Consider the following 15,981-nt stretch of genomic DNA (forward strand, 5'->3'; position numbering starts at 1 on the left):
ATTTCTATGCTATTGTTTAAAGAAAAACAACAAAAACAATTAACAGCCTCTTGTGTATCCTTCTAGAAATACTATCTCTATACCAGTATATATCCCTTGGAAAAAAAAACTTGTTCTTTTTTCACTCAACACTATATCCTGCAGATATTCCCTTGAAATGATACATCAAGAACTTCCTCCTTCTTTCTTACAGCTGCATAGTATTGAATTGTGTGAGTGAATTTAATACATTAAATCACCTCTTTACTAATGTACATTTTATCATGTGTTCAAAACTAATTTGAGATATAATCTAATTATATCTACAATGGCTTTATTTTCAAATAAGGTCACTTGCTGGTGTACTGTGAGTCAGTATTTCAACGTATCATTTGAGGGGACATAATTCAACCCACAACATCTGCATTGCCAATAGTGAAGGGAAACTGACATGCTAATACACAGATAATGGGACCGTGAATTTTTTAACCTTTTAAAATGGCAATTTGTCAATATGTATTAAAATTTTTAGAAATGTGTCTACTTCCTGAAATAACATTCTTAGTATTCTGTCTATCCTAGGCATATGATTACACAGGGACAAAATAAGATATAGAAAAAGAAGGTCTTCACAGTGTTGTTTATAGCATTAAAACACAGAAAATATGACTAAATAATTGGTTAAATGGACTGTGAGCTACATATATGAGGCCATTAAAATGAAGATATTATTTTATTGAGTTTCACAATGAAATGCCATACTTCCCAGTGACAACAAAACCTATCATATTGTTACCAAGAATTCTGTGGCCTTGAAGGAGTGCTTCCTAATTTTCTTTTTAAATTTAAAGTAACTAAAACAAGTAATAATTAATGTTTATTATGTCTATTATAATTGTTTAAATATTACTATTTATAACTAACAAAAAGCAACAAATACTGGCAAGGATGTGGAGCAAAGGGAGCATTTGTGCACTTTGGTTGGTGGGATATAAATTGGTGCAACCACTGTGGAAAACAGTATGGAGATTCCTCAAAAAATTAAAAATAGAAATACCATATGATCCAGCAATGCCACTTCTGGGTATTTATCCAAAGAAAATGAAAACACTAACTCAAAGATATTTGCACTCCAATGTTAAACATTTTTACAATAGTAAGGATGATGTAGAAACAACTTAAGTGTCCATTGATGGATGAATGGGTAAAGAAAATGTGCTATGAATGTATATATCTATTTTATACACATATATACATGTATATAAATATACATACACATATATGCAGTGGCAGTGGACTATTATTCAGCCATCAAAAGAAGGAAATCTTGTCATTTACAACAACATGGATGGAACTTGAGGGCATTATGCTAAGTGAAATAAGTCAGAGAAACACCAATATTGTATTAATCTCACTTATACATGGAATTTTTTTTTAAAAGGGCAAAAGACAAACAAGCAAACAAACCAAGTTCATAGTTACACAGAACAGATTGGTGGTTGCTGGGAGCATAGGAGGGGCAGTGGGTGAAATGGGTGAAGGTGGTCAAAAGATACAAATTTCCATTATAAAATAAGTAAGTCTTAGGTATGTACTGTACAGCATTGTGACTATAGTTAATAATACCATACTGTGTATTTGAAATTTGCTGAGAGTAGCTCTTAAATCTCTCAAAAAAAAAAAAAAAAACTATATATGTTGACAGATGGTAACCAGAATTACTTAGATAATAATTTTGCTATATATAAGAATATTGAATCATTATATTATATATCCAAAACTAATAAAATGTCCAGTATAACTAAATAAAAATATTGCTAACTTGTATGTACATTTTATTTGGATTTTATATATTTGTTGATAAGAAAACATGCTTATAATATAAAATTAAATTAAAAACAGTATCAATGGTATTTATGTAAAAAAAAAACATAGGAAACTTCTTAAAGATTATGCACCAAAATATACAATAATCAGTTAACGGTGGGATTAAAGAATATTTCCATATTTTGCTCTTCTGTGTATTCTAGTTTTCCTATAATGAATGTGCATTGCCTGTGTGATAAATACTAAACGAACAGGGGTTTAAGCAAGTGAAATGGGAGCGGGGACTGCTTGGATAGCCAAGGATGGCTCTCAAAAGCTGATGCCACGGGAGCAGTGCTGAGGAAGGACTGGGAAGTGAGGAAAGTCACGCATGCAGCGGGGAGTTCTCTCCCTCCCTCAGGGTAGACATCCTGGGTAGGGGTGGTGTGCCCTGGGCCTATAGGGACCCTCTGTGCTGCTCTGAACTGAGCCTTGTCACCTGTAGGCACACACGTGACCTCCTCTAGAATCCTGGGTCCTCTTTGCCCATAGCTCACATGGGGGAGAACAGGCATGCATTTCAGGTATGTGATCACAGTAAGGAGGTCCTGGCCCCAGCTGCAAAGGCAGCACAATGCAGATGCACCCAGTAGCAGGACAAAGGCTTCTGCTCAAAAATGTTAAGGGCTACCAGAGGACAGATGGAATGTAGTGTGCACATGTGGGTACTGAAGGACTGCTCCCTCCCCATTTGGGGAGAGCAGAATTACTGCCCAGGTGGGGAAGACTACCCCCCACATATACACACCAAGTCCAGCTGAGGTGCCCTTGGTCCAACCCTTTCATAGGGTCCCAGGAAGTGGATTTCAAGCACCCTAACAAGGCCTGCGCTCAGTCCAGTGGTTAGGGCATGCAAACCTAGCGGTAGGTCTGCAACTGTAAACAATACTTATACCATGGTGTAGATTCACTGTGAGCAAATCAAGTTAGGGAGGTTGGGCAGCTGGCCCCAGACCACAATTCCAGTGCTTCCAAAGGATAGGAGGCATATGCAGTATCTGAGACCCAGGAGCACAGTAGCTCACTGTGCAGACATGGAGTGCTCCTTGGAGTGAAGTTATGAGGTCCAGGTGGCCTGGGCACACCCGCCTTCAGAACCCACCTGTACACTCTGCAAAACTGGGCATTTGACTCCAGCAGCTAAATCACACCTGCTGGAGGGGGAAATCTCCTGGACCTGGGCCAGCTATATACATTAGTGTCTGCCCAGCTGCTCAGCCTGGTCCATGCAGTACCAATTCCATGGGCCAAACCCCAGAATCCTCTCAGAGGAAAGCAGCCCACACTCCTGTGGCCCAACACTCTCTCTACCTTTCACTTCTTACTCTGAACCGGTTGCAGCTTCTCTGATAGATCATGTTTTCACATTGACACTTCAGTAGTGCCTTTCTTTGTAATAGTCTTTCCCCACACCAAATTCTAAATCTCAAAATACTGTTGTCCCTGAAATTTTCCTCCCTGAGATGGAGGGAAAACAGGGCACAGATAAGATAATATACTATAACATCACACGAAGTGGAAAGAGTGTCCAGATAATGAAATAAAAGAACAAGAGTACCCTAATTCATTTATAATTGTGGATTCAGATTTTTCACCAAGACAAGTGCTGAAAGTTCCTACCCTTAACACCAAGAAAGGTATTGTAAGCTATGTGGACCCAAAAGATATACTCCAGTTCGCCAAATACTCTAGGGTTAGTTCAGATTCAGGGTCCCTCCTTCCTTAGGCCCCTGTAACTGGTCAGTCTCTAAACAGGACTCCAGCCTACAAAAAAACTCTCCAGGTTCCATTTATTAATCCAAGGATTTAGCTATTGAGAGGACCTGGAAAGTTTTGCCACACAGACTTGTTTTTGAGATGGGTGACTCACTTAAAAAAATAATTCCATGGCTCATCCTTGGACCTTCTGGCTGTGTACCTGGACCCTCCTGGCTTATTAATTTGTCCCTTCAGCATTGGCAGAGTTGAGCAAATGTCTTCATGAAACCTTTAGGATCAAAGTTCAGTTCTCCATTCATCATGGCTTCCCTTTGCCTTCTCTTCTATCACAGTTCAGCCCTAATGTCCTTGACCTTCTAACCCACTTAGACAACAGGGGATCATAGTTAAAAACATTGGCTTGGGAGCCAATCTGCCTGAGTTCAGATCTGTTTCTGATATTATATAATGTAACATGGGACAAATGACTGAACATTTCTATGTCTCAGTTTCCTTATGATAATAGTACCTACATCACAAGACTACTTTGAGGATTGCATGTTTTTATAAGCACAGGTATAAGACTGGCATATGGTTCAGGTTATAAAAAAATGCATATAAAATAAAATAAATAAATACCTGTACTAGACCGGATTATCTCTGTTCCAACAACATGGCCCAGCAGGTCATACTGATTCAGGCGGGAGCCATCCTGTGCTACTTCCACAGATTTGTTCTTCCCAAGAGTCCAAGAATAAACCACTTCAGCTGTTGTATAGGCATCTAAAGCAGAAAAGGGCCAAGAAGAAGTTGAAGGGGAAAGAAAGTAATTATCCTTAATACTAAACTTGCATGAGACTGAAATACAGCTTCCCTCCTGAAAACATTCTGGGTATGTGTTCTGTCTTCAACTGAAGTGTATTTATCCATCCATCTAGTAAACACTCATTGAATAACTTCTACAGTTTATGCTGGGTACACAGGAGTGAACCTAAAGTGGTTTCTTCTTTCAACAACAGTCTTTCTGACTGATGATAAATTGTTAGACTTTTCCTTCTCTTAGAGGGTAGACAATAGACGTAAGGGGAGGAATAGCTAAATTATCTAATGCAGATGTCACAAATTCAAATGTCTACAGAAGTGGTATCTTAAATAAGTAAATCAGGCTAGTTGTAAAAAAAAAAAACCTGTCAAAAATGTAATACAATTTTAACTACTATGGAGTGAGCATAGGAGATAAGGTAAAAATCACTGTAGAGATATTTTAAATTAAGACATAAAAAGATCAAATTAAAAATAGCAATAATTAATTGCAATTTTCTTTTAAAAATTATTTCCACTTTGATTTGCAAAACAGAAACCAGGGTCGCCTGAGTGTTTCAGTCAGTTAAAGCCTCTACCTTCGGCTAGGGTCATGGTCTCAGGATCCTGAGATCCAGCCCCGCATCCGGCTCTCTGCTCAGTAGGGAGCCTGCTTCCCACCCCCGCCCCCCGCCTGCCTCTCTGCCTGCTTGTGATCTCTGTAAAATAAATAAAAATGGAAAAAAAAACCCTATCCATTCAATTTTGAATTGTAGGTATATATTCTTCCATAAGTGATTTCTAATTTGTTCTTTATAGATTCCAATTTTCTGCTGAAATTCTTTTTTATCTCTTTTATCTATTTTTCTTCTTTTCTCTTTTTTCTTGAACATATTAACCACAGTTTTTAAAAGGCTTTGTCTACAAACTCCGATATCTGGGTCACCTGTTGATCTATTTCCATATTCCATTTCTTTTTGTTTTAAAATCTTGGTTTTAGGTTATATGGTCCTGTGTATTGTTATGCTTAATGACTTTTTTTATTAAATTGCAGACATTGTATAATAAACTGTAGAACTTTTCAGATGATGTTGATTTCCACCAGAAAGACCTCATTCTTTCCTTTGCTAAATAGATAATGTGGGAAAATTACTACCTTAATTCTTTCAAGGGACTGAGTTGAATTTTAGTTTTGGTAAAACTTGGTATGTTTCTGCTGCTCCCTTGTAACTAGGACATAGTTTCTCTAGGGATTTAAACTAAGAGCCTGGCATGCCTTCTTTTTTATAACATTGGGAGTCTGTAAGAAAGCCAGCTTTACTTTTCAGAAGTTTTTTTTTTTTTTTGTTTTTCATTTTATTTATTTTTTCAGTGTAACAGTATTCATTCTTTTTGCACAATACCCAGTGCTCCATGCAAAACGTGCCCTCCCCATTACCCACCACCTGTTCCCCCAACCTCCCACCCCTGACCCTTCAAAACCCTCAGGTTGTTTTTCAGAGTACATAGTCTCTTATGGTTCGCCTCCCCTCCCCAATGTCCATAGCCCACTCCCCCTCTCCCAATCCCACCTCCCCCCAGCAACCCCCAGTTTGTTTTGTGAGATTAAGAGTCATTTATGGTTTGTCTCCCTCCCAATCCCATCTTGTTTCATTTACTCTTCTCCTATCCCCCTACCCCCCCATGTTGCTTCTCCATGTCCTCATATCAGGGAGATCATATGAACTTTTCAGAAGTTTTATATTGTTTTTTTAGCCTTATGATTTGTGCATATTCAAAATTTAGCAATTGTATTGAGAGGGTTATTAGCCAAGAGTTTGAGACCTTCTAAATCTCTACTTTTATCACTTCAGCTCTCTGTGACCATGAAAACTATTGCTTTTTCACCCCCTATCATCTAGCAACAGTCCTATGTTTAGGGCCAAACTTGAATTATAAGCCGCAATTCATGGCCAGAATTGTCAACTACCACAAAGAATGAAGAAGATGCAGTTCACAAATTCATCTACAAGAAGTTCTACCCTTTCTCCAGAACTTTTGTCTTTCAATCCTCATTGCTTCTAACAGTCCTAGGTTTTCTAATTGTTCATGAGATATGTTCACGCACAGTCTTTCTCACTATTTTTGCCAATATCACTGTAATTTGAGCTATTATCATTTCTCATTTGAACTATTGCAATATCATTTTAACTGGACTTCCTTCTTCTGTTCTTCCCATATTTATTTATTTATTTATTTATTTATTTTTAAAGATTTTATTTATTTATTTGATAGACAGAGACCACAAGTAGTCAGAGAGGCAGGCAGAGAGAGAGGAAGAAGCAGGCTCCCTGCCGAGCAGAGAGCCCAATGCGGGGCTCGATCCCAGGACCCCTGAGACCATGACCTGAGCTGAAGGTAGAGGCTTAAACCACTGAGCTACCCAGGCGCCCCCCCCATATTTATATTTTTAACAGAGTACCCATAATGATTCTTTTAAAGCACTACAACAAAGGACTGATATCCAAGATCTATAAAGAACTCCCCAAACTCAACATCCAAAAAACACATAATCAAGTCAAAAAATGGGCAGAAGACATGAGTAGACACTTCTCCAATGAAGACATACAAATGGCTAGTAGACACATGAAAAAATATTCATCACCATTAGCCATCAGGGAAATTAAAATCAAAACCACATTGAGATACCACCTTACACCAGTTAGGATGGCAAAGATTAACATGGCAGGAAACAACAAATATTGGAGAGGATGTGGAGAACAGGGAACCCTCTTACACTTTTGGTGGGAATGCAAGTTGTTGCAGCTGCTTTAGAAAACAGTGTAGAGATTCCTCAAAAAATTAAAAATAGAGCTCTGCTATGACCCCACAATTGCACTACTGGGTATTTACCACAAAAATACAGATGTAGTGAAAAGAAGGGCCATCTGTACCTCAATGTTCATAGCAGCAATGGCCACAATCACTAAACTGTGGAAAGAGCCAAGATGCCCTTCCACAGATGAATGGATAAAGAAGGTATGGTCCATAATACACAATAGAATATTACACCTCCATCAAAAAGGATGAATACCCAACTTTTGTATCAACATGGACAGGACTGGAGGAGATTATGCTGAGTGGAATAAGTCAAACAGAGAAAGTCAAATATGGTTTCATTTACTTGTGGAACATAAGGAATAACATGGAGGACATTAGGAGAAGGAAAGGAAAAGTGAATTGGGGCAAATCAGAGGGAGAGATGAACCATGAGAGACTGTGGACTCTGTAAAACAAACTGAGGGTTTTAGAGGGGATGAGTGTGAGGAGATGGGTGAGCCTGGTGGTGGGTATTAAGGAGGGCACATATTTCAAGGAACTCTGGGTGTTGTATATAAACAATGAATCTTGGAACACTACATCAAAAGCTAATGATGAAACCATATGATACTTGATTCTCTCTGCTTGACTTATTTCACTCAGCATAATCACTTCCAGTCCCGTCCATGTTGCTACAAAAGTTGGGTATTCATCCTTTCTTTTTTTTTTTTAAATAAACATATAATGTATTTTTATCCCCAGGGGTACATGTCTGTGAATCAGGGTGTTGTGCAAAAACAATGAATACTGTTATGCTGAAAAAAATAAATTAATTAATTAAAAAAAGAAGCTAATGATGTATTTTATGGTGACTAACATAACACACAAAAAAGTGCATTCTAAACAGAAAGAAAGAAAGAAAAACCTAAGTCAGATAAGGTAATCATTTTGTTCCAAAATTTCAAACCACTCCTCACTTTTTATCAGTAAAATTCAAAGCCCTTTAATGTCCTACAAGACTCTAGATGATCTAGCCTCTTCTTTGATCTCATTATTTCCTAGTAATTTCCCCTTTACTCTATCCAGCCATACTGGATACTTTGATATTCCCTGGAGAAGCCAGATACTTTTCTGACTTAGCTTCTTATCCCTGGATATTCCCTCTACCTAGAGCACAGTTTCCTCTAATATCTGCCTTGTTAATACTTTTACTTCCTTAAAATTTCTGCTCAATTGTCACTTTTTAAAGAGACCTATGGTGATTACCCAATTTTAAAATTTCAGTGGCAACACCTATCTTCCATCTAGACAAGACTGAGTCTCCTTATTCTGTAGTAATTTTATGTTTTCTTACAGTGATTTCACTTTACGCCATACTTTATATGTTATTTTTTAATCTGTTGTTTATTTTCTCTTTCATCATCACTCTCTCCTCTATAACACAAGCTCCACAAAGATGGGTTCTTTGTTTTATTCATAGATGTACTCTAAATTCCTACAATAGAGCCTGGCACATAAGAGACAATTCATAAATATTTGACAATGATTGAAAAAATATGTCACATGTAATTATTTGGATATTTTCAAATGCACTTTCTACTTCAGAATATAGAACTAAATTTAATTTAGACACAATCAACACAGACCTTGATATATTGCTCAGATGATTCCCTATACGAAACTTACTCTAAAATTCTTAAAGCTAGAAACTCACTCAAATTCTATTCAATTTTGATTTTTCTAATTTATTTGAAAATGGACTATGCATCTACTCATTTCTCTTTGAGATTTATAGTTACTGGTAAAGGCAATACTCTGTAAAAATGAGAAAATCTCCAGAGTCTCTTTCTATCTACCATTTACTGTAGAGAATTAGATAGAATGATATGAGATACAAATAGAATAGGCATTTCAAAAATAAAAGCATGTTCCCCTTTGGGATCTTGTCTTTAGGAAGTAGCTACTGTACTCTAGATTAACTCTATCTTTTTATTCATTCATCCATTTGCAAGTTTTTATTTAAATTCCAGTTTGTTAACATACAGTGTAACATTAGTTTCAGGTGTTACAATATAGTGATTCATCACTTATATACAATATACAATGCCCAGTGTTCATCACAGTGTATTAGCTCTGTCTTACTATATCTTCTGGACAATTTAGGAAATAGAAGTTATTATTTTAATCTAATGACAGAAATGAGTCTGAAATGGTGAGATAATGTTTGCTTTCTACAAAGAAAAGTATTAAAAGCTAAATCACCTCTCCTGATCAACCCCCAATTCCCTTCCCCACTCCCATACCACCCTAAATTCAAGACTTCAGCTTTAGAAACTACTAGGGGATAGAACAGGAAATATACTATTTCTTTCAGAAGAAGATCAGGTAAATAGAAATTGAGAAAATACGTACAGCTTCCAAACTTCAGTGGGCAGGCATGCACATCCATAGGAAAATCTTCCAAATGCATGGGGCACTCAGCATGAATTGTTAACCTAAAAGAAAGGAGAACAGAAAATGAGATTAAGCTAAAATGAATGGTGGTAAACACACAGCTGAATGTCCATTCACCAGCAATGGGGTGCTCCTAAGAATAATGGGATTTTGTTTATATTGAGATTGAAGTCTTTATGAACACAAGGGATGAATTAAATGAACTAGAAAGCCTCTCAAAGCAGCATTCAGATTTTTAGATCAGATTTGAATTCCACTTTACCACCTTTAGAAAAACAAATATAATTATCTGCCTTAGCTGATCTCCCCAGTCCTCCTCCTCAAATAAATCTGAAAACACCAGGTCCTGACCCATTCACTCCTGATAGCAGTTTAATTATTTATTAAATAATTTTCAGCAGGCTATCAAGTGAGTTAACCAATTTAAAGACTGCACTGGAAAGGAGAGATGAATATCTTCACCTTGATAATGAACTAGTATGAAAGATGACTCTGCTGCTCACAGCAACTGCTATAGTTTTGTTGAAAGAGGTGACTTTTGGGGAACACATATATACACACACACACACACACAACTGGCCAGGAAAAAAATGCAAAGGTTATGGAGGACATCAAAAACCTCAGAGGTTAAGTTTAAAGAGCTCGTGTTTTCTTTATGAGAATATCATGTAGGAGAGACTGCATGGATTCCTCAATGAAAATCTGGATGGGGTATGATTTACCATGCCCACAAATTCATTTTCCTGCATTAGTCTGCTTAAATAATCTATTCTAAGATTTTCCCTCTGATTTCTTTAAAGAATTTTTAGCCTCAACTTCCCTTGGCCTAGATAGTTGCCTCTGTGTAGAAATAGGACCTATTCAACAGAAATTCAGAAATTTGGAGCCAAGCTCTGATGGGTTATTTCTAGCTAATCAGTATATCTCTTGGTTATACTAGATTCCATCTATGTCATTCTCTTTAAGTTCTAGGGGACTAACTGGCCAGCATCTCCAATCCTAGTTAATTGTTAAAACTGATGAATTATAACACTTCACAAGTGATCAGAGGAGCAATACTAGATATTGTACAAAGCAGACTGATTAAAACAAACATGCTCAAGTGTGTATTAGCAAAAACTCCAGACTAAATGGCAGAAACCAAGTGTATGCTCTTCAACAAATACTTATTCATCTCTTATTTTTACTTCTCCCATGTAAACAGTAAATGGAACTAGACAGCAAGTGTCCTTGCAGATCTAATTAATCTTTTCAATATTTATAAAATGTTCCATGTGTCTTGGACAAAAGCTTAGTTCTCAAGTCAGCCTGCAATATCTCAACAAACCACTTTTATTCTTAAGGTATAAAGGGGGTTTCTTAATTCAAAGAATTTGACGCACAAATAATGTATTTCACTGAGAAACCTGTTCCTAGTGTTGGATACTTAAAAGATTCCATGAGGCTTTAACAAAGAAAATTGTGTTCCTTCTTTCCACTTACATTAGTACTTCCAAGGTACTGCCTTTTATGAGTAATGCCAAGGGGAAATTACTTTATGTCTACCCCGCAGTCCTAGGGACATGGTGAACAAGACCACAACAAACAGATTATCAAAGCAAGATGCACAGGGCACTGATTTCTGATTAAGAGCAGAACTGATTTATATAACTTTTTTATCTTCCTTCCCAAATACTTCTTGCCCATCATACCTAGGCACAGAGCAGAGAGGAGAAGGCAGATGTTGAGGAAGGCAGGGAACTTCACAAGCCAGATTATGCTGTGCTCTTTTCATTGGTTCTTAAACACATCCTCATGCTCTCTGACATCCCATGTCATACTGTCTTCCCTTCTTCCTTTCTTCTTTCTCTTCAACTTGTTACACCTTTCAAGACCCCCTTCAAGTTTTTCTACAGTAGAAAGCAGCCTGACTATACTCAGGCTAATATCCTCATCACTACAATCTATGTCATAAACATATTCGTCCCCTCCAAAACCTTCCTTCCACCCTCTTATTATTATTACTGTTTTTATTGTTTTGTGTGACAAGAGCACTTAACACAAGATCTGTCCACTTAGCAAGTTTTTAAGTATACCATAGAATATTGTTAACTGAGAAAATGATCTCAGTAGACATTACTCCAAAGAAGACATACAAATGGACCCAGGTACATGAAAAGGTGCTCAGTATCACTAATCATCAGGGAAATGCAAATGAAAAACACAATGAGTTATTACCTCATACCTGTTAGATAGGCTATTGTGAAAAAGAAAAGAGATAACAAGTATTGATGAGGATGTGGATAAAAAGCAATCCTGTGCACTGTTGGTAGGAATGTAAATTGGTGCAGGAACGCTAGAAAACAGTATGGAGTTTCTTCAAAAAATTAAAAATAGAATTACCATAGGATCCAGCAATCCTACTTTTGGGAATATATGTCCAAAGTTACTGAAATCAGGATTTCAAAGAGATATCTGCATTACCATATGCATTGTAGTATTAGCCACAATAGCCAGACATGGAAGAAATCTAAGTATCCATCAATAGGTGTATAAAAAAAAGTATATACATATACTGGAATATTATTTAGCCTTAACAAAAGAAAGAAATCCTGCCATTTTAAACCACCTTGATGAACCTAGAGGACATTGTGTTAAGTGAAATAAACAAGACAGAGAAAGATGAATACAATATGATCTCCCTTATATGTGGGATCTAAAATAGTCAAACTCATAGAAGCAGAGCGTAGAATGGTGGTTACCAGAGGCTGGTGGGGAGGGAATAGGAAAATATTAGTGAAAGGGTGCTAGGTTTCTGTTTACAAGATGAGTAAGTCCTAGAGATCTACTGTACAGCAAATAGTCTTTAGTGGGGTTTTCAAGAAAGGTCAGAGACCCCTCAAAATGTGGCATTCAGATCATAGGGACTCAGTTCCACTTCATGGTTTGGCCTACTTTGATTATTATGCAAAAATGAGACAGGAAGTAAGAGACAATCCAGGAAATTCCTGGACTGTAAAAGATACAGATAGAAAGGAAACTTTGTTAGCCCTGCATATATGCATTTCACTGTGCTTTGCAGCATCCTGGCTCCCTTGTCACCTTACCATTTGCTGTTCAAAACTGGTTTGTATTTCACCACAGTAAAAAGTTAGTTTTATTATTACTATGACCCCCCTAACTAGTCTCTGCTATCATCCTTTCCTCTTACAGTATATTCTCTACACAATAGTCTTCTAATGCTTTCTCATCTATTTTGTAAAGATTTTATTTATTTGACACAGAGAGAGAGGTGGAGCAGCAGGCAAAAGGAGGAGAAGCAGGCACCTCATTTAGCAAAGAGCCCAATGTAGGGCTCAATCCCAGGACCCTGGGACCATGACCTGAGCCAAAGGCAGATGCTTAACTGACTGAACCACCCAGGTGCCCCTAATGCTTCCTCATCTTATACACACTAAAAGCCAAAGTCCTTGCCATGGCTAATAAGGTCTTACATGACCTTGTCTTCTGTTCCTATATGGCTTATCTCCTACAAAGTCCTCCCTTGCTCACTTTGTTCCAGTCACACTGGCTTCCTTGTTGCTCTTTCAACATGTCAGGTTCTTACAGCATGGTCTTTGCACTTGTTATACCTTCATATTTTTTCCAAATCTTTGCTTAATCATTGTTTCTAAATGAGGCCCACCCTGACCTCTACTCAGTTTACTATCTATTTTAGGTTAGTAAATCTTACCATGCTCTTTCTTTTCCCATAGCACTCTACTCAGTTTACTATCTATTTTAGGTTAGTAAATCTTACCATGCTCTTTCTTTTCCCATAGCACTTAACATTTAAGATGTTATAACATCTATTTCTTTTTCTATTTATCATTTTTTTCTCCTTACTATAAGGTTATGGATTTTTTGCCTTGTTTTCTCTTTGATGGGTGCTAGGAACCTAGCATGTAACCTGGCACACTGTAGGTGTTCAACACATATCCACTGAATGAATGAATTAAAGAATGAGTTTTCTTTCCTACAAGCATGTATTTCTATGAGGAAATACAGAGAGGAGGTATAGGCTGGGCAAACAGGGTTTAGGTATTTTTAGGGTTCCAGGCAAAAAGCATCTTAATATGATTCCTTAATAGCATAATATCTCAACTTATTCTTTTCTGTGGGCATATAGCCTCTTTCCTGGAATTTCAGAGCAGAAAGAGCTTTATCAAAAATATCTGGTTTTATCTCTTCAGATGTTTTACATATGATGAAACAGAAGGGAAAGAAATTAAACTAAAAAGGAAATTAAGCTACAAGTTTCCTGAGGCTTTGGTGTAGTCTTCAAATACTTTCTGATCACCGACTATGTGCCAGTTAATATTCTAAGTAAGTGTATTAGTAAACATATCAAGAGTGTTGCCCTCTTAAAACTTACATTTGAGTGAAGGGAAGACAAAAAAATTAAAAAGATAAATCAATTGATCAATCTATCAATCATATAATATAGTAAAAGGTAATATGCTTCAGGAAGAAAAATAATATGTGAATAGAAAGTATTAGAGAGGGATTGCAATTTTTAGTAGGGTGTTCAGGGAATACCTCACTGAGTAAGTGACATTTAAGCAGTAACCTGAAGGAAATGAGAGTGGGCCTTGTAGACACTTGGAAGAACATTCAAAATAGAGGGATTAACAAATGCAAAGGCCTTGAGATAGAAGTTAGTCCAGTGTATTCAAGGAAGAGCAACTAGGCCACTGTGGCCATAGTGGAGAGATAAAGAGGAAAGATTAATAGTAGATTAATTTAAAGAGGAAACTATGGGGAATATACTAGATAGTACAAGGCCCTCCTAGGATATTTAGGTGTTTTTTTTGTTTGTTTGTTTGTTTTAGATTTTATTTACTTATTTGACAGACACAGTGAGAGAGGGAACACAAGCAGAGGTAGTGGGAGAGAGAGAAGCAGGCTTTCCACTGAGCAGGGAGCCTGAGGCGTGGTTTGATCCCAGGAACTCAGGACCATAACCTGAGGCAAAGGCAGAAGCCTAATGACTGAGCCAACCAGGTGCTCTGGATATTTTGGGTTTTACCTTAAGTGAAATGTTGAGGTATTGCATAATTTTGAGTAGAATGGTGATTTGATCTAACATTTTAGGATTTTCCTGGCAGCTGTGTAAAGAATAACTTGAAGGACAACAGCAGGAAGGTGAAATTCAGCACCCATTCATGATCCAAAACTCTCAAAAAACTAGAAATAGAAGGGAACTTTCTCAACTGATAAAGAACATTTGTGAAAAATCTGTATCTGGAACCATACTTTATGATAAAAGACTATTTCCTCCTAAGATCATGAACAAAATAAGGATGTCCATTCTCTCTTATTAAGCATTTTCCTGGAGATTTTTAATCAGTCTAAGAAAGAAAGTAATGGAAGTCACTGCTAATGGGTATGCAGTTTCTTTTTTAGAGCAACTAAAGTATTCTGAAATTATATATTGGTGATACCAGAAAACATTTACTTTCACATTTTAAAAAGGTGAATTATAGGACACGTGGATCATATTTCAGTAAAGCTACTTAAAAATTTAGGCAAGCTATGGGGTGCCTAGGTGGCTCAATTGGTTAAGCATCTGCCTTTGGCTCAGGTAATGATCTCAGGGTTCTGGGACTGAGCCCCATACCGAGCCCCACACGGAGCCCTGAGTCTGCTCCTCCCCACTGCTCATATGCGTGTTCACTCTCTCTCTCTTTTTCTCTCTCTCTCTCAAATAAATAAGATATTTTTTAAAATTCAGGCAAACTAAAGTAGTTATAGAAATGAAAAATGGAAAGTAAAAAGCAAAACTTTAATTGCAAATAACAAGTTTCAGATATTCCATGTTTATAGAAGTCCTAACATTATTAAGATTCTCTCCAAATTGATCACTGGATTCAACACATTTCTTATCAAAATCTCAGAAGCTTTTATTTTTATAAAAATAGCAAGCTGATCCTTAAAGTTATACAGGAATATAAAGGATCTAGAATAGGCAATCCATATTTTAAAAGCAAAAAAAAACTTCCCAATTTCAAAGCATACTAATAAACTACAGTAATCAATATGGCATGGGTTTGGTCTAAAAACAGGCAATATAGATCAAAGTAAAAGAATAGAAAGTCCAGAGATAACTTCCACATATGTAGTCAATTGACCTTGACCAAGGTTCAAAGCAATTCTGTACAGAAAAAAATAGCATTTTCAATAAATGGTGCTGGGAGAATATCTACATGAAAAAAAATGAACATAGACACTTACCTCATATCATAAACAAAAATCAACTCCAGTGGAACATACGTCAAAATGTAAAAGCTAAAATTTCTAAAAAATTACAGGAGAAAATCTTTGTAACCTGGAGTCAAGCAAAGATTTCTTAGACCACCAGAAGTA

General features: G+C 36.9%; 1 protein-coding gene across 3 annotated transcripts in view; it reads right to left on the bottom strand.

Moving 5' to 3' along the window:
* Positions 1-15,981, bottom strand: part of GABRA3 (gamma-aminobutyric acid type A receptor subunit alpha3) — a 330,036-nt gene that overhangs the window by 55,057 nt on the left and 258,998 nt on the right. For all 3 annotated transcript variants that reach the window (XM_045996525.1, XM_045996524.1, XM_045996526.1), the window contains 2 exons: positions 9,556-9,638; positions 4,183-4,326 (listed from right to left, as the gene is read on the bottom strand). In XM_045996525.1, coding sequence (XP_045852481.1) covers positions 4,183-4,326; positions 9,556-9,638 — 227 coding nt within the window. The remainder of the gene's footprint in view (positions 1-4,182; positions 4,327-9,555; positions 9,639-15,981) is intronic.

The sequence above is a fragment of the Meles meles genome, chromosome X, assembly GCF_922984935.1.
Source record: "Meles meles chromosome X, mMelMel3.1 paternal haplotype, whole genome shotgun sequence".
NCBI lineage: Eukaryota > Metazoa > Chordata > Mammalia > Carnivora > Mustelidae > Meles > Meles meles.